The sequence below is a fragment of the Globicephala melas genome, chromosome 12, assembly GCF_963455315.2.
Source record: "Globicephala melas chromosome 12, mGloMel1.2, whole genome shotgun sequence".
NCBI lineage: Eukaryota > Metazoa > Chordata > Mammalia > Artiodactyla > Delphinidae > Globicephala > Globicephala melas.
This window is the reverse complement of record NC_083325.1, coordinates 83599619-83625570: the sequence shown is the minus strand read 5'-3', so window position 1 is coordinate 83625570 and position 25952 is coordinate 83599619. Positions and strand designations below refer to the sequence as shown.

Below are 25952 nucleotides of genomic sequence, written 5' to 3'. Positions count from 1 at the left end.
GCCAGGGTGGCCTCGAGCAAGTTACTTGACTTCTCCACGCCTCGGTCGCTTCACCTGTAAAACAGGAGTGATGTTGCCTACGCGAGAGCTGTTATGAGATCTAAGGGACAAGTTCTGTAAAGCACTTACACATTGTCTTGATAAACGGATACTGGTTCGTTCATTCATTCCACAAATGCTGGGCTCCTGATGCCGACGAGACAGGAGTGAACAGAAAAGACCCGATTCCTTCCCCTGGCCTTGGTAGTTGAACAGTGGTGGGTGGCGGTGGTGGTATCTCTGAGGGGTCCTTCTGCCCACTTGACCCTCCTCCGTTGGCTGGTCATCTGGCACCTTGTCTTCGTGACTCTGGCCCCGACCTTTGCCCCCTCCGCACTCTGACTCACACTCCAGTCTAGGCTGATGCCCTTGCTACCGACCCCGGCCTGTCAGGTGCCCCCGACTGCCCCACTCTCCCATTCCCAAGCCTTCATCATCACTCCCCCTGTCCTCTCCCCTGCTCTCTGTTGTCATGGCGTCTCCTGCTTGCTTCACTTCTCAGGTGTTTCCAGGCACGTGATAAGCGTGACCAGTAATCAGTCCTTAGTACAACAGCATGGCTGGGCAGGTGGTATTAGCCTGCATTTACAACTTGAGTCTGAGAGGAGAAATGCATCTGCTGGAGTTTGGGGGCCAGGGTTTGAGCCCTGGTCTGTTCTCTGTCAGCTATATTATGTGACTTTAATAGCTTGTGTCAGAATCTTTTAAAAAGCTACCCAGAGGGGCTTCCCTGGTGGTCCAGTGGTTAGGACTTGGCACTTTCACTGCCGGGGCCCACGGTTGGGGAACTTAGATCCCTCAAGCCATGCAATGTGGCCAAAAAAAAAAAAAAGCTACCCAGAAATAATGGGGAATAGGTGGTAAGAGATGTTAGAACACTGTTCTTTGACCACAGCTTAGTGCTTGCTTAGCAGAGCCCCCAGTTCCCGGTGCATACACACACACACACACACACGTCCATGGACACACCTGACACGCCTTGGGAAAATGGGCAGCGATTGGACATCACAGCCCTCCCTTGGCAGAGAAACTTTAAGCTTCGTGAGGTGACTCCTCGGCAATCTGTTCATCACGAGAATTGACCGAACACAGACTTTCTGAGAGGTGGACAGGTGAATTGAAAAAGTGTGTGTGATGTTCTAGAGTCTTAGGGAGCTCGGGGATACTTCTGATGTTATGAGTAGACGTGTGTGTGTGCGCGCGCATATATGTGTATATAAAGTATGCAGTATCGCCCTTCCCCGGCCCCACGCCCTGTTCCTGAAGATTTCAGATATTGAGTCTACCGCTCATCTGGGCAGTTTCTGCTTCAGCAGGACCCAGTGGCTAACACTTCATAAGGCCACACAAAACTTAAGATCATGGGCAGTGCCTGGGATCTGAGAACTTGTCTGGATGTCATAGAACAGAGGATTTGTGGATACTGATAGAGTTTTATTAGAGCTTTCTGAAGGTCCATAAAATGCCTACTTATGTGCTTCAGACATATAACAGCCTCCACGTGGAGGCTCACTCAGTCGAGTCTTAGGGAGTCCTTGGCTGTCCTGGAGAAGCGCAGAATACGTGGGAGAGTCTCCAAGAATCCGGGCAACGTGGATGCCCCGGCCAGTCGCCTGCTGTATTGTTAGATGATGGCTCTCCTCAGAAAGAGAGGCTCTTTTCCCTTGAACTGTATTCCATTCAGTTGAAATCTCAGTATGTGAAAGGGCCGACTTCATTTGTCACCCCTTCCCTTGATCAAGTGTTGTGTGAAACACTTGTATAAACAGGTGAAGAAAGGCTATTTTTGTTGGGTCACGTAGAAGTCACCTGGAAGATGCTGAAATAATTAGTTCTAAAGCAGGTTCAATTTTATGTTACACAGATTATATTCCTTACAAATTTTAAATTTCATAGTTTCAGATTTGCTTGCATTTTAAAATTGATTCAAGAAATGCCTTGTCTAAAGAATAAAACAGTGATTTCATTCCTAACCTCTGGCATAGGGTCTGACTCTGTTGAAAAGAAGAATGTCCTTTATCCTGTTCATAAGACCTGTGAAGAGTTCTGATTAATACGCTTGGCATGAACACTTTTAGCAGTGTTGCCACGTGGTTTCATCACTTATTTTGTGCAGGATTTTTTTTTCTCCCCAAATCAATACACGTATTTCTTGGTTGTGACATTTAGTCTTTTGACAGGTTCATTTTTAGTCTTTCACAGAGATTCAGATAGGTGAACAGTATTTCTCCATTTCCCCTCCACTGCATACATTTCCAGTGATGTTTAAAGCTGGGTTTGCTCTAATGTCTAGTGCTAGTGTATACTGCCCCTTTGAGAGAATGTAGAAACTGGGACCATCCTTATCCGATGAATGAGCTGTTTGCCCTAGTTGTTTAGAGGCATGACCTCCCTGTGGAAAAGGACATTTGTCCTGTTAGGGGGTCTGCTTGTTCAGGGTCTGTTGTCAGTTCAGTAATGGAATACTTGAGCACACTATTGATTTCTCAGATGAAGGTTTTTTGTTTTCTAATTTTTTTGCTGAGTTATCCCATATATATTTCAGAGTTTAAAAAGTCAGTGCTAGACAGGCCATGTTCATGGATTGGAAAACTTAATACTGTTAGGTTGGCAATACTTCCCAAACTGATGTACAGATTCAGTGTGATCCCCATCAAAATAAAATCCTAGCTGCCTATTTGCAGAAATGGACAGGCTGATTTTAAAATTCGTACGGAAATGCAAGGGACCCAGAAGAGCCAAAGCAATCTTGAAAAAGAAGAACAAAGTTGGAGGACTCATTCTTTCTGATTTCAGAACTTTCCACAAAGCTATAATAATCAAGATGGTGTGGCACTGGCGTGAGAATGAGCATATAGATCAATGAAATAGAATTGAACCCTTACATTCATGGTCAGTTGATTTTCAACAAAGGTGTTAAGACAATTCAATGAGGAAAGAACCGTCTTTTCAGTAAATGATGCTGGGACAGTTGGATAGCCAAAGCAAAAGAATGCATTTAGACCCCTACCTCACACCATAATAAAAAAATTAATTCAAGATGGGTCAAAGACCTAAATGTAAGAGCTAAAACTATAAAACTTAGAAGAGGGCTTCCCTGGTGGCGCAGTGGTTGAGAATCTGCCTGCCAATGCAGGGGACACGGGTTCGAGCCCTGGTCTGGGAAGATCCCACATGCCGCGGAGCAACTGGGCCCGTGAGCCACAACTACTGAGCCTGCGCGTCTGGAGCCTGTGCTCCGCAACAAGAGAGGCCGCGACAGTGAGAGGCCCGCGCACCGCGATGAAGAGTGGCCCCCGCTCGCCGCAACTAGAGAAAGCCCTTGCACAGAAACGAAGACCCAACACAGCGAAAAATTAATTAATTAATTAATTAATTAAAAATCTAAAAAAATAAAACTTAGAAGAAAACATAGATGTAAATCTTCATGACCTTAGATTAGGCAATGACTTCTTAGATGTGACATCTAAGTACAGACGACAAAAGAAATAGTAGATAAACTGGACTTCATCCAAATTAAAAATTTGCGTTTCAAGATTTTTTTAAAAAACGGTCAAGAATTCAGGTGGCTGGCTGTGGCTTTCGGATGAAGTCTAGGCTCTGACTCCAGCCCGCCTGTCCCTTCGGCCGATGGGCCCCCTTATCTTGGCTGTAGTATTTGTCCTCGTTTCCCTCCCTGTAGGATGGCCACAGCCACCACTTTCCTCTGCAGGCCTCCGCGTGTGTCCCTCCCCTTATCCTCTGGCGGTTCTCACCTTCATCTTTAAAGCTCACTTCTTCCAGGCGCTCCCATTGTTTTCTCCGTTTGACTCTTTACTTCTGGAGCTGGTGTATTCTCAGTTTGGATCATGTTGACTGTCGTGCACCGGTTCTTTCATTGTTTGGGCAGCGCCTAGGGTCCCGGGGGCTGGTCAGCTGCTCGACAGTGGAGTGAGGCTAGCTCTGGATCCTTGGGCGTCCTCTGGTGAGGGCACGAGGCGCAGTGGAAGGGGCCTCAGGGTGCGAGGCGGAGTACCCTTCCACCCTCCGCTCTGGCTCCAGCGAGCCCTGCCTTTCGAGCAAGTGCCTTATTTTCATCGTTTCTGTTTCTTCTGTGACGAAGTGAACGGGGTCGGGAGCTCTCACAACAGATGGAGGCAGCTCTTAGTCCTGCCCGGTTGACCTGTGAACTGCTTGTTCATGTTTTGCTCCCCTTGTTTCCTTTGCCAGAATTTCCAGGGTTAGCGCTTCTGGTATCATCTGTGAAACACCAGTCGAGCGCATGTTGGACCCCAGACACTGGACTTAGGCCCAGGGGATTCATTAATGGTCTTTGCCCTCAAGAAGCTGAAGCCTGGAGTTTCCCAGAGGTGGTGGACTTGGCCATATTCTCAGCTGACCATGTGGACAGTCTGCCCTCAGGCTGGAGCAGTTGGGTGTAGGGCCATGGCCCCTCTGCTGGGATTGATGGGGTCAGGAAGCAGATGTTGTTCATATGTGTTACATAGCAGGTATTCACACACGTGGGCTCACTCAAGCCTTCCTATATTTACTGTCCTTACTAGAAATTGTTTTCCTGTTTTCCCAGGAGGAAACTGAGACAGGGAGCTTAAGTAACTTGCCCAAAGTAAGAGGCAGAACATTGTTTTTGTGTTTTTTTTTTGCCTGAAAGCCCTGCCTCTTCCACCATGTAGCATTCCTGCCTTCCTTCTCGAGGGCTGCTTTTGCCACACCGGGAGTTCTTGCCGCTGTCAGGGACTAAAGGCTAGTAAATAAGTAAAATCTCGTAATTTCCAAATGGCTCATTCTTTCAGCCAGTCTGGGGATACTGGCATTTGTCATTTCCTTCTCCAGCCTGGTAGGCGGCATTTAGGAGTTCCAGGATATGAATTTCATGTCCCTTTTTCGGTGTGTTTAAGAGGGGAAATTCTCTAATTTAAAAAGAAAAAAAAATTTTTTAAGGGTGTAAGTGTCTCTGTGTACTGCTTTTTAAAAATTGGAACCTGGACAGGATTAAAAAACACTAACATCTTAACTGTTTGCAGGATTCACAGCTTCGCCAGAGCACAGCCTATAGTTTACACCAGCCTCAGGGAAACAAAGAGCACGGCACTGAGCGGAATGGCAACCTCTACAAGAAAAGCGATGGGTACGTAGACGGCGTTGCTAGAGTTTCAGTGTGTGTTCGTAATCTCCTGTGTCCAAAATTTCTCAACTCTTTTATTTTTTCCCCATTTATCTGTAAGGATCCGAAAAGTGTGGCAGAAAAGGAAATGTTCAGTGAAAAATGGTTTTCTGACCATATCCCATGGCACCGTAAGTATCCTCTGTCATCACGGGCTCCGCTGTAGCGGGATGAGGCCATGTGGGCTGGAGGCCTGGAAAGGGGACCGAGCCCTGCGCTGTGGCACTAGGCGTGCATTTTAAACAAGGTCCCTGCTGAGAAGAGCCTGTTTGGGTGCCTCCTCGGTTTGGTGCCCTTGTTGACGCTCCCCTGGCAGGGGCCCTTGCTGCCTCACAGGGTCAGGAACACCTGAGGAGCCAGGTGGTCTGTATTCAGAGGCCTGTGACTCCCAGAAACAAGCAGCAAACCGCTCGCCAGCTTCCTTTGTCTGTGGAAACTGAACGTCACACTTGGAAAGAGTTCTGCTCTTCCATCAAGGGAAAAGAGTTTAGGTAGTCAGGAGTCTGGGAATCAGAAATCCAAGACAAGAGCGATTTCAGTAATTTTATTGTAGACGTACTGCACCCAGCCTTCATCGGGGTCTTTTTCTACGACCCTGTGTATGATTGCCCGTGCAGGAAACTGAGCCAACATACGCTGAGCCAGTTGGAATGCCAGTTGGAACAAAATGATTTCTTAATCTGGCTTTTGGAGACGAGGGACTGTGAAACCACAGTTACAAAGACAGCCCTTTTCCACGGTGGACTTTATGCATATGATCACCTTACCTGGTGTGACGGGATCTGGTGAAAGCCGTGGAGGCCGGTAGAGATTTTTTAAACGTCTGAAGGCAGAGTTGGTTGCTGTCTTGCTGAGAACGAGGACGCTGGTGGTGGCCTAGGTTCCTGCACCCCAGGCAGGAGGCCTGGCCCTGACCTCAGTCCCATAGTGGAGATGAGCCTCAGCCTTCGTCTTTCTTCCTCTGTCCCCACCAGCTCCCCCGTGAGAGGCAGAGCTGGGCGGGAGTGCAGACAGCCTTTTCAGGGCCCTGGCCAGAAGTCATGGCTCAGTGTGGTTCCAGAGAAACCCTGCCCTTGTCAGTATTTAGGAGTGAGGAGACAGAATAAAACCCCGCCTGAAGGGTGGCACTGCAGCGTGGACTGTGTTCCACGGGGTGGGAGTGGGGTCCCTTCCTTTTCACCCACTCTGTATGAGAAGGGAGAGAGACCACAGAACTAGCAGATACCAAGTGTCTGGAGGGACCTCTGGCCTGGGGGATTGAACGTGGCTCCTGCCTGGGCAAATAAAGGTCGTTTCTCTTTTCCAGAATCCAGCCTTCACTGGCCTTCTTTACGCCCACCACGTCCCTCATGGGGCCATGCAGTTTGGATCCTGATGTAATGTTTTTCCCGTATGGACGTGTGTGTGTGTGTGTGTGTGTGTGTGTGTGTGTGTGTGTGAGAGAGACTGGGTGTAAGTGCTGTAGACTAAGGAAGGCAAAGTGATTTAGTCACCTGCGATTCTGTGACTTGCTTTCGAATTGTATTCTACTCTGTTTTGGGTCAGGTTTACTGCCTCAGTGCAGAACATCTCATAAAACAAGACTGGGTTTCGCTTCATATTTGTTTACAGCTCTAAGGCCTGCTGGGATACTTGCTTCATTGGCGTGTCCACTAGACCCAGGGCCTCGGCTTAAGCCAAAGAGCGGTTCTCCCCCCGACCACAGAAATGACAGCAGGTCTGGTGATCCTTTGCTGACAGCATAAACTTTGGGTCTCTTCATTTCTGTTGCTTGAGCTTCCTCTCAAGAGACGTGGAGGCTTAGTTTTCTTTAAATGTTGACGGGCTGCCGCAGTTTTGGGCAGATAGTACGGTCCTAAGTAGCTTTACCAGCATGCGGAGAGCTCAGTTTGTCACGCCACTCGCATGTTGTGTTAGTGCCTCGCGCTTGCGGGGATCCTCCTCTAGGAAGTCCCGCTCTCTGGATGCCGCTTCCAGCCCAGAGGAGTGGCAGGCGGAGGCTCCGTCCCGCTGCCTCTCCTGGGAAAGGAGTGGGTCCCTGTGGCAGCCGTCTCTGCTGCGAGGCACCCTGCGTGCTCTGGGGGGCCAGGTCCCGACACCTCAGTGCTGCTGTGATGTGAATTAACCTCCACCGAGAAAGACAGTGGAGACATGCCTGTTGGGTTGGGTTTGGTTTGGTTTTGGCTCCTTTCGTGGCTTACCTGTTCAGCCAGCATCTCCCTGAGTATGTTTGTTAACTTACCGTCAGGAAAAAAGGGACAGGTTAGGACATGAGATTCTTGTATGCTGTACTTTAGCAGAGGGACAGTGATAGCATCGGGGATGAATTCAGTAGAAAGCCCAAGTCGGTATTCCCCGTTAGACAAGGCTGATTGTGTTTTCTGGCCCTGGAAAGAAGTTATCCTTGGGACAAGATGACTCTAATTAGATATCCTCTTTGCCAAATTCGTCGCTTTGCCACACCGCCAAAGGCTGGGGACTGTATTAAACTGGAAGAAATGTCTGTTGTTTCTTACAAAATCTAAAAAAAATTTTTAAATGATTATCAGTCATGCAGAAGGAAAACTAGAAACTTCCTTTTAAAAGCCTGACAAGACTTCCCTGGTGGCGCAGTGGTTGGGAGTCCGCCTGCCGATGCAGGGGACGCGGGCTCGTGCCTCGGTCCGGGAAGATCCCACATGCAGCAGAGCGGCTGGGCCTGTGGGCCATGGCCGCTGAGCCTGCGCGTCCGGAGCCTGCGCTCCGCAACAGGAGAGGCCACACCAGTGAGACGCTCGCGTACCGCAAAAAAAAAAAAAAAAATTATTTAGTCTGTCGAGGACAGTATCTTTATCTATAAATGTGGAGTAGTTCCTGCCTCAGAGTGCAGCTGGGAAAATTAAATGAGTTAATTCATTAAAAATGCCTACAACAGTGCCTGCCTCAGGTAAGCACATAATAGGATAATAACAATAGCGGCAGCAGCAACTGAGTAAAGGTAGCTATTACTATTCGAAATCATCTTCTTGTCCGTGGAAGTTTTCTGTATTTACCAAAGTGCATCACCCCCTTTACTGCTCCTGCTTCTAAGACTCAGTGGACACCAGCATTTGGAAGTAGTCCAGGAACGTCACCTAAATGCACCTGTATAGTTGTGTGACCATATGAGGTAATGGAATAGGCGCATACTTTTTATGGGCTGAACACCTTGGCGGAGTGCTTGGTTGCATTTGTGCTGTGGTCTCCTACTGTAGAAACGTATCGTTTGGTGTATTGGTTCCTGGACGAGCCAGTTAATTGTATTAATAAAGATCAAAAACAGGATTGGTGGTACTTCTACTTGGAATTGTCAGGGTTTGCAAGATCAGGCAGAGCTTGGAGTCTTTGAGTACTGGTTTCTGATGACCCAAGGGCACCTGTTAGGCATCGGCAGACTGCAGAACACGCAGTGATTTCCACGTAAGAGATGTCAGCACAGCCGTGAACCAGGAGAGTCTAGTCCAACCCTGTTTATCCAGCTTCTGCTTGTCCCAAATTGCTGTCATCAAACCCAGTTGTTCACACTGCAAGGATCAGTCCTGTTTTAATGGAGGCCACGCTGCCTCGCCCCTGACTCTGAGCTCAGTGGAGAGGGGTCTATAAATGCAGTTCTGCCCAGATGTAGACACTTGTGAGTGTGTATCTTGATTAATCCCAAATCCAAGCTTTTACAGTTTCTTGACATGGCTGGTGGCCACGGGAAGGGGTAGACAAGAACAATTGAACTCTTAAGACATTTTATTTGGTCTTTCTTTTAGCAGCTTGGTGGGTGGGTAAGATAAGCCTTTCATACTTGAATATTTCTCCAAGATTTCTGAGAGGTGTTTTGCCATTCAGAATTCTTTTTTTTTTTTTCTGAAATTATCTTATCTTCTGCCCTTTGCTTTTTTGGACTAGTTATGATAGTTTCTGAAATGGGAATAAAATAGTCATTTTTGACACATCTCTGACAAAAACATCTCTTGTTACCATTGTGTGTGGAGGGCAGAAGGTGGGGGACACGTATGTGAACAAGGTGGGTTTTGTTGAAATTTAAGTGACAGATGGCTGGCATTAAGGATTATGAATCTGTCATCTGTCATTTCATATATATATATATATATACATATATATATATAATTTCTCTGTCATTTTTGTGCTGTGAGGTTACTTTCCTTGAAAGTGAGTGTTTATACTCAGGAAAACACTTTTAAGATCACCAGAAATTGATGTGGGTGCCCATGTGCCCAGCTGATCAGGACGGAATGTCTCTGAGCTTTAGACGGGGAGCATTTTGATCTCGGGGAGCCCACTGCCCTTGGCCTCAAAGCTGGGCTGGCATCACTTGTTAATCCCTGTCTGGGTGGGTGTGTGCCCCCCGCCGTGTCCCTTGCAGGGAGGGGCAGCTGCCCCCTGGGAGCCGAGGTCCAGGGACACGCTGTGATGTGCCTCTGTCATGCCTTCCACATGAAAACCTGCCTTCTGATAGCTATCACTGCAAGCCAGTGAGAACCTGTTCTCGCTATATTTTAATGAGGAATGATTAATGAGGAAACTGTGGTTTCCCAATCCTTTCCACCCATCTCTGTTTTTTTGTCTTTCAACAGGCTAACCGGCCTCCCGCAAAGCTTAATCTATTAACCTGCCAAGTGAAAACCAACCCTGAGGAGAAGAAGTGTTTTGACCTCATTTCACGTAAGTTTATTTCTCAGACGCGATGCTGCAGAGGAATCATTTTACACTCTCAGCTAGGGCATCAGCCCCATTTCAGACGGTGCATTAATTTAAAGAATTGGTTTTCAAAGAGAAAGCCCTTTATTTCAGGTGACTGCGTGCTTTTTATTTCCGCTGGTGATGGTCTGCTTGCCGGTCTCTCGGTTCAGGGCTTGAACCTGCGGACGGCCTTGCTCTGCTCGCGGGATCTGTAAACTTGGGCACGTCCTCTCAGCTTCCCAAGCCTCGGGTTTCCTATTCGTAAACAAGGAGATTATGCTAGATCAGCCCTCAAGCCTAAAAATCCCTTCACTTCACTATAAAAAAGGACAGTTCTGTCATCAGGGCTCCCCTAACTTGGGCGCTGTTAGAACTCCTGCACCACTGATGTGATGAGGCCCCCGGCAGAGCCCTTGAAACTCTCGGGTTGAAATCTACTTGTCTTCCTGCCCCAGAATTAGTGTTTCTGCTCCTGTGCTGCTCATCTTTGTGGCAGACCCAGAAGAACCACCACAGAACCACCCATTGTGGCGAGTGGCCTCTCAGCATCGCCTAAGGAAGAGGGAAAGGGCGAGCGATGTCTTAAAGAAACGTGATGGCCTTTTTGGTCTTGGCAGTTTTCGGTGGCAGGGTTACAATTTGGGGGAAGGAAAGGGCTAGCTCCCCTTTCAAAAGGCAGTCACTGGGGATTTGGGCACAAGAGTTACATTCATAGAGGAGAACTCCGGACCGTGCCTTCTGGGAAGGTGAGTGCTGTCCTGTTTGCCTCAGTATCCCGAGCACGAGGCGGCTGCTTTAACATGTGTGCTGGGCTGTATTATTGAGGGTAGGAAGTTACTATGTAAGTTCATGCTCACAGCAAACTTAGAGGAAGCGATCACCAGCTCCTCTGTGCTTGGGGAGGAGACGGAGGCCCGGGCCGGTGCCTGTTCTCATGCGCCTGGTCCCGAGCTGCGGCAGCATGTTGAGCCGTGTGGCGTGTGCTTTGAGCGCTGTTGGTTCTGATCTTCAGCTTCCAGACGGATTTGCAAAATAAAAATCGACTCTCTCCGGCTTCCAGGCCTGTGTGCCCTGCTGTGTTTCGTCAGGCCCGCAGGTGCATTTACCCTCCTCGCTCTCCGATCCTTCACTCCCTCAGGACGGTGTGGAATGTGGAGGATTGCCCATGCTTTAAAATGTGCCCCTGGATGGCAATAAAAAGTGACAGTTTAAGGGAGACAGCTTGGGGGTCGTATGTGACGTCAGTCAGTGTCTAGGGGACACTTGGAGGGCTGCGGCCTCTCCATCTTCTGAAGCACTAACTCATGAGAAGGGGCGCATTCCCCTCCAGTAGCTGATCGGCGGTTAGTCACGGAGTATGAGTTCTGCGCCCGGGGAGGTGGGCCCACACACCCTCGCTTGCCCCGGTCGCTCCAGCACCCCTGTGGGGCCCCCGTCAGAGACCACGTGTGCAGAAGCATTTCTTTCAGGCGTGTAGATGACTCCGAAGCCTCCCAGCATACACATTTGAACAGCTGGCCAGGCCCCGGGCATCTGGTTCTGTGCTCGCGCACTGGCCACCTGACATTCGCAAGATTCCATCAGTGTCTTTGTTCTGTTGCCTGACGTGATAAATACCCTCGGTCAAGAGCTTCCAGCCTCCGGTACCCGGAAGGGCTTACCGAACCTGGTCCTAGGCGCTGAGTCCACTGTCGTCTCTGAAAAATGCTCTCATCTCTTCTTGCCACTGTCTTCCAGTGGGTAGAATGAGTCCCGGTCCTACACACTTGTCATCCTCAGCTAGTTTTCAAGAGGTGATGCTGCCCTGGGAGCGTGTGTAGTGGCAGTGCTTTGTTGCAGCGCTATGTGGGTTTGGGTCGTTACAGAGAAACGTCAAAACTGGTCAGACCCCCACCCCCACCCCCAGGAACCATCAAGGGAGACACTGCAGAGCTAGAAAACCGTGACCTGATGAGCGTCCTGAGAGGTGGGGGCCTGGCTTCGGGTCTGACTCTACCTGCTGACGGGGCTGCTGGGACACACACGTATCCCCGAGACACCTTTGTGCTCGTGAAACATCTGGGTGGCTGGAGAAATAAAAGTCAAGCTGTAGATGGGCAGTGAGGATGCTGTTTCAGGTGTGAGTCTACCAGGCCCCAAGGAGCCGCCCCTTCCTCCTGTCCCTCAACCTGCAAAGCCAGCTTGGAATCACCCAGAGAGCCCGGGAGGAACAGACCGGCTGCTGGCTTCAGCTGTTTCCCTGCAGGATCCTCCTTTACCGATCTTTCCCCCAGACAGAGACTCCCCGCCCAGATCAAGCCATCAGTGGGCCTGGCTTCTCAAGGAGGACGTCCCTGTGGCAAGGCCCCAGCCCTTCTGGAGCCTGTCCAGTCCTCTTGGCCTCAGATTGACCCCACTGTTTACGAATTCAAGTCCTGAGCCATTATCCTCAGATCATGCAGTCATGCCAGGTGGGGTGGGAGGTGTAGCAGAAGGTGCACATGATCTAGGTCAGTCCCCTGAGTGGGATGGACCCACAGGGTGCCTCTCCAGGCCCACATGGAGGGTTCGTGGCCAGCTGGAGCCCAAGCCTGGGGCAGAGAAGCAGCCCTTCCCAGGATACCGTCGCAGCAGGGCTCTGGAAACCTCCTGTTTTCTCCTCCCTCTAGTAGAATCTGCTAGAAACTGTTCTTGGTGTAAAGGCATCGTGAAAGAGTGTCCATACAAGGGAATTCTTTTTTTTTTAATTTATTTTTTATACAGCAGGTTCTTATTATCTATTTTATACATATTAGTGTCTACATGTCAATCCCAGTCTCCCAGTTCATCCCACCACCACCAGCCCCCGCCACTCTCCCCCCTTGGTGTCCATAGGTTTGTTCTCTACATCTGTGTCTGTTTCTGCCTTGCAAACTGGTTCATCTGTAACATTTTTCTAGATTCCACATATATGCGTTAATATACGATATTGTTTTTCTCTTTCTGACTTACTTCACTCTGTATGACAGTTTCTGCGTCCATCCATGTCTCTACAAATGACCCAAATTCGTTCCTTTTTATGGCTGAGTAATATTCCATTGTATATATGTACCACATCTTCTTTATCCATTCGTCTGTCGACGGGCATGTAGGTTGCTTCTATGACCTGGCTATTGTAAACAGTGCTGCAGTGAACATTGGGGTGCATTTGTCTTTTTGAATTATGGTTTTCTCAGGGTATATGCCCAGTAGTGGGATTGCTGGGTCATATGGTAATTCTATTTTTAGTTTTTTAAGGAACCTCCATACTGTTCTCCCTAGTGGCTGTATCCGTTTACATTCCCACCAACAGTGCAAGAGGGTTCCATACAAGGGAATTTTTATTTGGAAATTTTCACTGAGAATTTCCCCTGCTTCTCCACCATTCACGTGTTAAAATGCAGAATTGGCCAGAGAAATGGGTTGCTCCCCCGTCTCCTTGATTTTCCCGTGGCATCTGTGCCTGGTCTGACCATGAAGTGGCTTCAGGGAAAACTTGGAGGGTTTTAGGCCTGGTGTCAGACCCGGTCCCCTGGTGCAACCTGCCATGGTCATGGCTTCCCGAGGACTCTGAGTTCCACTTAGAGTGGATGTGGACCTGCCCCCTCCGGCCCTCCCGCAGGTAAGGCTCTGCACACCAGGTAGAGTGGGGGCAGGGAAAGCGGCCTCTCTTCCTAGCACCCGACCACTAACATTTGGATCACAGGATTAAGTTTATTTTTCTGAACTTGACACGGGTCTCTTTTTTTTTAAAGTAATTATTTTATTTTTGGCTGTGTCGGGTCTTAGTTGTGGTATGCGGGATCTTTCGTTGTGGCATGTGGGCTTCTCTAGTTGTGGCGCAGGCTCCAGAGGGCGTGGGCTCAGTAGTTGCTGTGCGCTCGGGCTTAGTTGCTCTGTGGCATGTGGGATCTTAGTTCCTGGACCGGGGATGGAACCCGCGTCCCCTGCATTGGAAGGCGGATTCTTAACCACTGGACCACCAGGGAAGTCCCTTGGCACAGTTCTCTTAAACCCTGTTCCTTTCCTCAGCAACAGGCTGGGGATAGAGGGTGCGGGGTGTCCGCTCCGTGTCAGGAAAATAGGAAGAGGATCAGAGCTGGGGTCAAAACCTGACCCCTCGGCCACTGGGTGCGCTTGTTCCTGCCTCTTAACCTCTCTGGGCCTTAGCCTCCTCCCAGTCAGCTCACCAAGAATTATCCTAAGAACTAAAGTGCTTTCAGGAGTGTAAAAGCCGCAATGTTCACTCACTTTGAGGGGCACAGGTGTTTATTGTGAACCCCAAGGACAGTCCCTGTCTGTCACCGCTCTGCCATCTGCAGAAGTTGGATCTCCCTCCCCTTTTTTCTTTCTTTTTTAATTTAATTTTCTTTCTTACTTTGGTTTTGCACTGATTGTAGGCAAAGAATTTCTGTATATCCCTTACCCAGCTCCCCCCAATACTGACAGCATAGTACAGGTTATCAGTTACTATTTAGTACATAATATCAGCCATGTCTGCAGCTGTCAAAACCAGGAAATTTACATCGGTGTGATGCTGTTAACTAAGAATCTTATTCCGATTTTACCATTTTTTCCACTAGTGTCCTCCTTCTGTTCCAGGATTCTCTCCAGGATTCCACATTGCTGCTGTTATTTCGCCCTAGTCACGTACAGTCTATATCAGTTCTGTATCTTTCCTTGTCTTTCTTACTTTGATACTTTGAAAATTATGGATCAGTTTTTTGGTCATATGTCCCTCAGTTTGGGTTTCTCTGATGCTTTCCCACAATTGGACTGAGGCTATACACTTTGGGCTAAGAAGGCCAGAAAGCTTGTAAGATACTCGCTTTAGATAAGGCTTTTACTATTCAAAGGGCCATAACAATTGGGGGCCAACTCTGTAGCAAGCTAAAAAGAAAAAAAAAGGTTTTGAAAGGACAGTGATGGTTTTCATTGAAGAGCTTCAGTGTTTGGAAGTTGCTTCTCTTCAGACGTGAATGGAGGAAAGGAGCTGGCTCGGTAATTTGCATTAGAAAGCCGCAGTTCCCAGGCGAGGGCTTGTACAGGGCAGGAGGGAGCGCTTGGTTGTATACAAATCATTGACTTCGTGGCAGAGTTTAGACTCTTCCTGAGGTTAATTACAAACCGCTTTCTTTTGGAATTGTGTATGGATGACTGTCCGGGCTCACAACTGATGAAACCCCTCTTGCCGTGCAGATGACAGGACATACCACTTTCAAGCAGAGGACGAACCGGAATGTCAAATGTAAGTTGTTTGGGGGTGGGACCTTGGAAGGGCAGTTGTCCTTGGGATTTAACACAGCGTCACTGTTATTTTTCTAGATGGATGTCTGTGCTGCAAAACAGCAAAGAAGAAGCTCTGAACAATGCATTTAAGGGAGATGACAATACGGGAGAAAATAACATAGTCCAAGAACTGACAAAGGAGATCATCTCCGAGGTCCAGAGGATGACAGGCAATGACGTGTGTTGCGACTGCGGGGCGCCAGGTGACCCAGCCACCCCCTCCAGCTCTAGGACGTTTAAATCCTGTTCCGATTCACAGAAGCCAGTCACTGATTTTCCCTTTCATTTCAAACACCAAGTTCAGCGCAGCCCAGCCTGAGCTCACGCTGTCACACAGATGCTTACTGAACTGTGCGCAGACTAAGTGGGGGAAAGGGTGGGAAGATGCCTGCCTCCGGGCCCTCAGAGCAGGCCTGCGGGGAGAGAGCCCCATAGCGCTGAAACGGTTTAAATGCTTTTTGAGAAATGAAAACAGAAGCACACAGCGAGGGTGGAACCAGGGTCATCCGGTCATTGTATTGGCTCCAGACTGCGGCTTTTTCCGGGATTCAAGCCGTCCTCCCTTGGTACCGCTTTGTAGAACTTCTGCAGCAACTTTAAGCCGCTGTCTAGTCTGTGACCCTGGAAGAGCCACTTACTTTGTTAGATGTCAGTTTCCCTTTTTGGAAGATGAAGGGACCAGTGGAGATTGTCTGTGAGCCCCAGCCAGCTGTCACATTCCGTGAAATGAGGTGTTTATTTCTGTGTTTTCATAAGGCCTACTGGGGTTTCATTTTCAGTGGACATAAACTGTTGTAGATTTTAACAACCAGTATTTTAAGCGTTTAATGAGCTGACTTATTCCTGTAGCTCAGATGGGCCGGTGTTAGGGGAGCTGTGGGCTGCTTAGGGTGGCCGTGTGCCTTTTCGTTCCCCTGGTTCTGTGACAACTTCCATTTTAAAAAAGGTGCAACGGGGCTTCCCTGGTGGCGCAGTGGTTGAGAGTCCGCCTGCCGATGCAGGGGACGCGGGTTCGTGTCCCGGTCCGGGAAGCTCCCACATGCCGCGGAGCGGCTGGGCCCGTGAGCCATGGCCGCTGAGCCTGCGCATCCGGAGCCTGTGCTCCGCAACGGGAGAGGCCACGACAGTGAGAGGCCCGCGTACCGCAAAAAAAAAAAACAAAAAAAAAAGGCACAACAAAAATAGAGTGGACAGTTGGGAAGTGCCGTAGGTTCCTGTTACCCTGGAGGCTGTATCTGGGGGTGATTTGAGGAATTACCTCATGGGGTCTCGGACTGTTAAAAACATACCTTTGGCAGGAGATGCTGCAGGGAGTGAAGGTAGCGAACTGTGCTTTTTCTTAGATGAGGACAGTGTAGTACTTGGACTTCTAAAACACTTATGAGGGATCAAAGCTATGACATTTTTGTTTTAAAATGCTAAAGGACAGTCTGCGTGATATAAAGCAGTCTAAATGTACACTCATACCCACCAAAAGCACGACACAGCCGACTCGGTAGAATAGGTCTAGGGAAGCGAAAACGCCAGTTTTTCACACCCGGGAGTGTTTCTGAACTCAGATAAAATGTTTATAATCTGAACATTTAAAAAATAACTTTGCAATCAACTAGTGACCCAGGTTGCAATACTTGCCTCCTATGAGTTTCTGAGGGCAACAAGCAATTCTAAAGAGAAGTGTACTTCTGGGCTGTGATCCTGTCCTCAAGAACGTTTGATTTTGAGTTCCGTGTTTTCGGTAAATTCAGCATTCATCCGTCAAGCATTTCTTGAGTGCCTACTCTGGCGCTCGGCTAGGAGGCGTCGCTGAGCAAGTAAACATGCGGTGCGGGTGTGGGTTTGAGCCCAGGTGAAGGCAGGGCTGTGGTCTGGCTCTGCAGCCTCAAGCAAGGAAGGCCCTTCACCTCTCTGAGCAAGATGGTGAAGACACCTGCCCTGTGTGCCTCCAGGCGCTCTTGTATGTGTTAAATGAGAAATTAAGGGAAAGCACCTGTAATTTCTGAAGCTCTCACACCTTGAGCTATTATTGCTACTATAATTGCTTCAACTCTACGCTGAACAGAGCATGGCCTCAGCACATAGTGGGTGTTCTCTGCTGGTTATTAGCATGTTTGACATATAGACGTGTGTTAAGACAGTCCCCCGTGTGGTGCTAGACTTTGTCCCCTTTGCTGGTACCATCAGGTTGGTGATGGGGGTGGTCTGTATCCAGGGACCCTCGGCCACTAGAGGGCGCTGTGTCCTATTCCTGTACAGACAGCCCTGCCCCTTGGGAGTGCTTAACAAATGAATGGAAGGACGGGGAGGTGGAGCCCTAGGAAGAGGAGGGAGAATAGATACCGGCGGGCGCATGTGTGTATTGTGTGTAAATTGGTGGTAATTAATGATGAACGAGGGTTCCAGCTACATGTAGGATCCAAAAAAAAAATGCTAATGATGCAGCAAAACTCCACGTTCAGTAACTGCAAGAAAAAAGTTCTGACTCCTGCCCTCTCCTTACAAGCTCCGATTTTCCGTATTCTCTTTGGCAGATCCTACGTGGCTCTCCACCAACCTGGGCATTCTGACCTGCATTGAGTGTTCTGGGATCCACCGAGAGCTGGGGGTTCACTACTCCAGGATGCAGTCCCTGACGCTAGATGTGTTAGGAACATCTGAGCTGCTGGTACGTTTCGAATCCTTGATTTTGGAGTGAAAACAAATGATCTGAAAGCGAGGTTTTCATTTTGGCACTTGAATCCATTTCTGTTTCTTAAAATTCCGCTGGGCTGGTAGCTGTTGATATTGCCAAGCGGATTTGGGCAGTTAGAAACTCATTGGTAATTCCTCCTCCTCGGCTACTAGTGTGATAGTTGAGGGTTGCAAAGCTTTATTCTTTTTTTTTTTGTTTTGGCTGCGCTGGGTCTTAGTTGTGGCATGCGGGATCTTTAGTTGCAGCATGCGGACTTCTTAGTTATGGCATGCGGACTTTTAGTTGCGGCATGCATGCAGGATCTAGTTCCCTGACTAGGGATCGGACCCGGGCCCCCTGCATTGGGAGCACGGAGTCTTACCCACTGGCCCACCAGGGAAGTCCCACAAAGGTTTATCCTTAAATGAATAAAATGAATTGAACTTATAAAGGAGCGTTGAGACTGGTGTGAGATTCTGGAATAGGATGGTGGCAGAGTCCAGTTCACCCCAGTCATTAAGCAGGTGCAGAACCCAGAGCCCAGAGCCGGTAAAGGACTGAGTCGTCTGCCGAGTCTGCGGTGCGGTCACTACCTGGCTCAAGCCTCCGGTGGACTTGTTCTCTGTCTCTTATTGTTGCCTTTTGGGAGAGATACTGGTATTTGCTTCTACTGCCTTTGTCTCTAAAGAAAAAGGTGTTTCATTGTTGGTTGGGTGATAACACATAAGCCATGCAGTGTATTAGGGGGTTGAAGCATTTCCTGTAAAGTGACTTTCAGAGCGTTGAGACTGGCTCCACTGAGGAACAAGCATATCACACATGGGCGGTGCTTTGGGGCGCCTAAAACATGAGCTCTTCGGACTGTTTTCAAAGTCTATGACTGCCGATTAGAAGGTAGTGTTTGAAATTGTTTCTTGAGGTGGCTGAGCATTGGACAGTGACTATTAAGTGGATATTGATTGCCATGGATTTTAATGTCAAGAGCAGTAGTCTTGGCAGAAAATCGATTACCGTGGTCAGTAGATCTCTCAGGGCCGTAAGTCGTACCGATGACTATCCTGGATCCAACGTGTCTGAACTTGTAATGCATTTAGAACTGTCTTGTCGAATCCTTCCTGTCCTTCCAAGGAGTTCGTTTACGGTCTTGAGAGACAAAGCTGGGAGAAACTGGAGTGGATTCTGGTAGCCCAGTTTTAGTAGCATCACTGATTACTTCAGGTTTACAGCTAAGCTAGCCTTGGCGCGACCCAAGCAGTGTATTCTTGGTTACACACTACAGTTATTTTTAATGTCATAACGCATACAGCCTCCATCATAGAGCTGTGTGTGTGCAGGCGGTATCCTGGGTAATTGGCGATGGCATAGATTTGAAATTCTCACGGTATATTTTCAGAGACACATAAATTACTTCTCAGTGAGCCCTGGTAAACTACTGCCTGCAGTGGCTGTACTGCCCTGGTGGGTTTTTTTAAAAACATTGGAAGTGTTAAGTGGTTTATGCTGAAGTAATAATTGTTGATTCTGTACGAGGCGCTCCTCAGGCACTTTGCGCAGCGCTTTGTCCTAGGTCATTTTACTCTTCACTCCAGCCCTGTGGCCCTGGTGTATTATCCCCATTTTACAAAAGAGGAACTGAGGCTTAGAATGTTTTAACAAGCCCAAGGTTATATAGTTATCAAAGCACCAGATCTGGGGTGGAGGCCTCTTTAATCTGATTCCAGAGCTCACACTCTCAACCCTTGAGGACTCTCCCTGTGGAGAGCATTTAAACATCACTACCATCCCTCCTCATTCCCCATCCTCATGCCTGACAAATGTCTAACCGCCAGCCCTCTGGGAGGGAAAAAAGCCCGGCTTTGTAGTCCCAGGCACATGATGTCAATGCTCCCACCGTGGCCATTTGCAGGCCGCAGTGTGGATAACTGAATGTGCGGTGGGAAAGACCGCACACATTATGTAGTAAGTTTGCCGCACAAATACAACTTCAAAAACAGCACAGTAAAATAGTTAGGAAGGGATGCATTGAGTATTACTTTGTTTTTAGTATAGTCTTTCTGTTTGTTTTTTCTGAGGATGCACCAGGCAGCTTATGGGATCTCAGTTCCCCGATCAGGGATTGACCCCTGGGCCCCGGCAGTGGCAGCGGGGAGTCCTAACCGCTGGACCGCCAGGGACTTCCCTAGTATAGTTTCTTTGATCACGAGTTTATATCATGTAATTTTTAATAACGGCTGTCTAACAGCTGGCTTGTGCAAGCTGGTAGGAGCCTGATCCTGGCACATCTGTTATACCTGCTTACACGTGTCTCAGAAACTTAACTGACGATCTGCCTGAGACTACTGCCTACTGCAGAGAGGAACGCCAGAGACGGCTGGAAGGAGAATGTCTCCATTTCGATGAAAAGATGAGCTGGCTTCTGATCCCAGGCTCAGAACTTTGTGTCTTCTCCTGGAGCCTCCGTCTGTATCTGTCTGTATATTCTCCTAGGCGTTCAAAGTTTGACCAACTGTCAGCCATTATGGAGAAATCAGGAAGAGGCTGCTTAACTAAGATCTGCAGATGTTTCTGATGTCTAATCTCTGCCATAGCTTTAAACGCTCCCTTATCTAAGCCTCTTTTCCTGAGTGGTTATCAGAAAAACAAAGGGCAGAGGCCTGAATCACGTGGGATTTATTCCCACCCTCTCTTTGCCCCTGAACTCGCCTGTCTGGCCACTCACAGGAGGCAGACGTCTCCCCCTCTCACCCCAACCCTGGTACTGCGGGCATGACACCACCTCCAGACCCTTATTCCTCAGCTGTTTGTTAAGCAATAGGTGGAGGGTGTGTGTCAGGTGTCGTTAGTACCATTTGTAAAGCATGAGAGTGTCGAGCCTTTTTAGAGCGCCTGGTTCTTTTATTTTGCTTAGTCAGATGCCTGAACAAAAGATCTCCTGAAGGTTTGACACACACACTGTGTGTGTGTGTGTTCAGAATTACATCCAGCACATAGTGAGAACTATGAAGTATTAGCTATTATTATTATCGTTGTTACCTTCTCCTCCAAGATGATCTGAACAAAATCCTTCCAGAAAAATCATCTGCGTGTCCTAATGTGTGAATCTGCAGGGAGACCCCACCCGGGTTGACTGCTCTGTTTGTGAACCTTTCAGGTTCACAGAGCAGTGGTGTCAGGGTCTTGGGCTGGTGTGTTCATCAGAATACGTTTTCTTGGGCAGCACATGTTAATTAGACCCCTTGTACCCTATTAAAGAGATATGAGGGTGAACTGGAAGATAACTTGCTGTCGTGTCCGAGGCTGCAGCCCGGATAGGGCTGCTTTCCAGAGCAGAGTCACAGAGCCACACACATGGATGTGCTGTGGCAGGAGAGGGGTTTTTGCACGGCCTGATGGAGACAGCAGATACACGAGCAGGGATTTTCATTTCCTGGCTGGCACTGTGTTCTAAACAGACAGATGCTCACCCACCCTGTAAAGTGCAGCTCCTGTCCCCCCATACGGTCTCACCGTGGTCCTCATGACAGAAGTCTTTTGCTTAATTCCATAAAGTATTTTCTGGCCTGGGGTTTGTAAACAGTTTCCCCTGATGATATGTCGTGGCGGTTTCACCATTTCCTTCTTAATTTGTTTTTGTTTCAAAGCATGCTTGATTCCCATGTCAACCGAGTGGGTTTCAGCAGCATCCGTGAAGGTGGCTGGTCAGCAGTCATCTTTCCTTCCCTTTGCCTCCTGCTTCTAGAATCACTTCTTACTCGGTGGAAAGAAACTGGGGTAATTGCAGTATTAATTTGATTGGAGTTCAGGGCAGCTGTACCATTTTAACTACTCTAGCATGCACCAGCCTAAGATCCTTAGATTTTAAAGCCAATCTGCTTTCAGAAAACCTCCTGATAAGCATAAATTTTAAAAAGATAAAGTTCCTCCTTAACATAGAAGATTACGATTTCAGTTCTGATTTTCAGGTGCTACGTAAAACAGTATTGTCGGTAAGAGGGTCCTGGTATCATATGATCAGTCCCACATCGTAAGTGAAATTAGTAAAGGAAATTTCAGTATTATGGAATTGAATTTGAGTCAGTAATTTAAAAACCTCCTTCCATCAAAGAATAGGGTCAGAAACCCCCAGGAGCACATATTACTGACTCGGGCCTATTTTATGACTTTCTCCTGCCTCCTCATGAAGTTGTTAACCAGCTGTTAAATATAAAGCAGACCAGCCGACAGCTGGATTCGAGGGGGGGGTGGGGAGGAGAGCCCTCAGAAACCAAGAGCTTCCTCACAGATCGTACTGCGGTTTCACCGGGGTCCGAAATGAAGCCACTCGGGCTGCAGAGGGCAGGAAGCAGGGTAGAACCAGGTACCGTTTACTGAGTGACTGTTATGCTTCAGGCATTGTCCCAGGTCCTCTGTCTTATCTAACCTAAACAAGAACCCCATTTTAAAAGGGAGGCCGGAGCCTGTGTTCTAGTCTTTGTTCTTAAATCACAACTCTGAACTTTTTTTAACCACAAACCCTACCAGAAAAAATTGAGCACCCAAACATATACATGTATGTGATGTATAGTTAGACTTGTACCACTTACTAAGGAGCATATTATATACTTTGTCAAATAGACCAAAAGCAGAATTTCTAGAGGCGCAGGTGAAGCGCGACACACAGCTCTCTCTGCGCACCACAGGGTATTTTTTCGTGCTCCGGTCTTTGGAGGCAGCAGTCCAGGGCTCACAGCTGTCTCTTAGCTCGCCTGCCAGGGTCAGGTTCCTTCACTGCCCCGGGCGTTTTTACCCACCTGTATATTAAAGATGTGCCGTGTGCTCCAAGCCTTCCAGCCTCCTGGGGCCTGAGGGGCCCAGTAGCTAACACCCCATTTCCCTACATGCGTTTCGAACCGCTTGAGAGAGCAAAGGTCTGATTTATGGTTGAAAACAGCGGAATCGGCGATCTGGTTCACACGTGTGGTGGCAGCCGAGCCCCAGGCACGGGCAGAGCGGCACACCCACCACATGCTGCCTCCTGTGGGTGCCCGTTCTTCTGAGCCCCTCGGGCAGGGACGTCGTCTCTCTCACTGTCCGCTTCTTTCCTCCGGGTGCGTAAAAACAGAGGAAGACAGAATGTCACAGGAACTGGTGACCCTCCACCTGGAAACATGAAAACAGGGTGCAGGAGGTTCCCCATCCTCACCCCGAACTCTGGAAACAGTTTCTAGAGAAAACCTATGGCCTTTTTCTGGCTCAGCGGGCCCCTCAAGGGTTGGTGCTGCGGGTCTCCAGGCATGTGTGACTCCAGGTCCCCGTGCACAGGGCGCCTTGTGCAGTGAGGGAGATGCACACAGGCTTTCGTGCAAATTCGGGCTGTGGGAGAGTGGGTGTCTAGACCAGGTCCCTGCTCTGCTGCCGGCCCCTGGCCGTCTCCGTAGCACTCAGTCCAGCCCGTATCACGGTGCCCTTCTTCTTCGTTTTCGTTCACCTCTGTCTCGTTAGACCGAACCCCTTGGAGCAGGCCCGTGTGCCAGGCCCGGAGCCCAGCCTGCCCGAGGGCTCCGCGTGTGTCCTGGGGCTCGCTTCCCTGAGGACGCGGCACCTGAACACCCCAGGGACCCCCGTCAGCCTCGGTGCAGCCCCACATGCCGGGGATGGGGCTCTGGGAGTGGAGGGCGTGTGTGTCCGGGCTGTTTAACCAGCCCTCCTGCTGCCTAGGCTCCTGCCCGCGCGGCCTGCTGGACCACACATTTTCTTGACCTGACCCTGCAGCCTCCATCTGCAAGTGCTTTGCTTTTGTTGATGGTTCCAGAGGGTTCTCTGCAGGCTGAACTATTCGCTGGAGGCTGGTGAAGCTGTGAGGCGGCATATTTCTCCGCGTTCGACGAGTGTGACGCACGGCCGTGGTGGCTCCCTGCACCAGCTGTCCCCTAGTAAGCCAGCCAAGCCCAAGCAGAAGGGGAGCAGCTTTCGGATTCCGGGGGATCCTCCTCCTTGCAGACCGGGAGGCTCCCAGGGGCAGGTGCTGTGGCTTGTCCTGTCACTGCCCTGCAGATAACGAGGTTTGGGTGCGGGATGGCGTCCACGTTGCACTGAACGGTGGGGCCTTTAGCGTGGGCCTGGCTCTAAACCGGGGCCCCGACGCCGAGGTTCAGCCTGGATCTGGCACCAGGCGCCCCCGAAATCGTCGGGGCGTTGGCTCCATGGTACGCCGGGCCCCCTGCTCTGCACCACCCTGACGGGCAGCCCCGTCTCCAGGAAAGTGCAGTGAGGCAGCCTGGGGCTTTGCCACCTGACGTCGCCTTGAGGCCCCGGGGCCAGGGCTGAGGACCGAGGACCCAAGGCAGGGCTGCTGAGAGCGTGGGGCTCGGGGCACCCGGAAGCTCTGTTCACTTGTCAAGGACAGGGAAGAGTTAGGAAGGCTCCGCACCCGATTATCAGGCTGACTGCGTGTTTCCCTTGTCCTTCGGCCTCCCTCGAGATCCCCTCTTACCTGCCACCAGGAAGTTCGGCCCTGTCTGACCCACATCCCTTTGGCTGTTGCTCCAGCCGGTCCCCCTGGAGCGAGAAGAGGCCACTGGGGCTCAGCCTTTCCTCGCAGAGAGTCCCACTCAGCCTGTGTCCACATGACTCACCGAGGGCAGAAGCACCAGAAGTGTCGCTGCTCCCACGGCATCGTTTTCAACGTGGAAGTGAAAATGTCTGTTCTCTCCAAAGCACTGGGCCCGGTGCTTCCATTCGGTTTCTTTGTTTCGTTAGATATTGAAGGGTCCGATCTCGGTCAGGTGCTGAGCTGGGTGCTGGGGTTGGGATGAAATCCGCGCTCTTAAGGATCCTGGTCACTCCAGATCCGCACATCCCTTCAGGAGCGCGCCAGGGCGGCCTGGCGTTTATCTTGTACCTGCCGCGTCCAGCACAGTGCCTGTATCAGTGAGCACTGGTGAAAACCTGCTCATTTCTGACGAGTCAGAAGGTTGATCGGCAAGTGAGGACCTTACATTGGAACAGATACACTTTTAGCGCTCTAGTTTATTGAATGCTTTTACAGAAATTATCTCATTTTATCATTATTACAACCTGGCAAGGTAGGTAGGTAGGTATCTGCATTTTATTATTAAAAAATTGAAGCTCGGGGCTTCCCTGGTGGCACAGTGGTTGAGAGTCCGCCTGCTAATGCGGGGGACACGGGTTCAAGCCCTGGTCTGGGAGGATCCCACATGCCGCAGAGCAGCTGGGCCCGTGAGCCACAACTACCGAGCCTGCGCGTCTGGAGCCTGTGCTCCGCAACGAGAGGCCGCGACAGCGAGAGGCCCGCCCACCGCAATGAAGAGTGGCCCCCAGCTCACCGCGACTGGAGAAAGCCCTCGCGCAGAAACGAAGACCCAACACAGCCAAAAATAAATTAATTAATTTAAAAAGAAATTGAAGCTCGGGTAAACTGCCTTGCCTGTGGTCACAAAGCCAGGAAATAGGACCACAATTTGAACCCGAATCTTGGCTTCCTGGCCCAGCACCCTCTCTGCTGTATGAGCCACCCCCTCACTGGTGCAAGTAAAGGCTGTTAGATCTATTTCAGTTGGAGCGAGCACAGATTCTTTTTGGGGGGTGGGGAGAAGGGAAAGAAACTCGAGCTGGGCCGAGTTACTGCTTCTCCCTGTCCGTGGAGGCATTCTATCTAGGGGACGTTTTATGAGAACACTCCTCTGTAAGAGGCATGCTGTTTCTTATCTCTAGTTTTATGGGTACCTTTGGGGTTTGGGTTTTGTCCAGCTTCATTAAAGGCAAACCACTTTATTGCTCTGTTTCTTAGTGACCATTAAATAAATCAACTGTGTGAGTCATGTGTAGCAGTGGAAGGTATTAATAATTGAGAACCCTGAAATAGACTTTTGTTTTTGCAGCTTGCCAAGAATATTGGGAATGCAGGCTTCAATGAGATTATGGAGTGTTGCCTTCCAGCTGAGGACTCGATCAAACCCAACCCGAGCAGTGACATGTAAGTATGGGGCTGGGTGTTCTTGCTTTCTGAGCAAAGGTTGGCCTTGTCCCCGGGCCCCACCCCCCACCCCCTGCCCCGAGGGAGGGGAATAAACAAGCTTGGGTGCA

At 49.5% G+C, this 25952-nt stretch overlaps 1 protein-coding gene across 9 annotated transcripts in view; it reads left to right on the top strand.

Annotated features, from left to right (window-relative positions):
• The window catches only part of ASAP2 (ArfGAP with SH3 domain, ankyrin repeat and PH domain 2), a 156677-nt gene that overhangs the window by 106398 nt on the left and 24327 nt on the right, over nt 1-25952 (top strand). For all 9 annotated transcript variants that reach the window (XM_060309105.1, XM_030844548.2, XM_030844550.2 and 6 more), the window contains 7 exons: nt 5064-5167; nt 5265-5334; nt 9808-9895; nt 15110-15158; nt 15236-15402; nt 17728-17861; nt 25748-25842. In XM_060309105.1, the coding sequence (XP_060165088.1) occupies nt 5064-5167; nt 5265-5334; nt 9808-9895; nt 15110-15158; nt 15236-15402; nt 17728-17861; nt 25748-25842 (707 nt within the window). The remainder of the gene's footprint in view (nt 1-5063; nt 5168-5264; nt 5335-9807; nt 9896-15109; nt 15159-15235; nt 15403-17727; nt 17862-25747; nt 25843-25952) is intronic.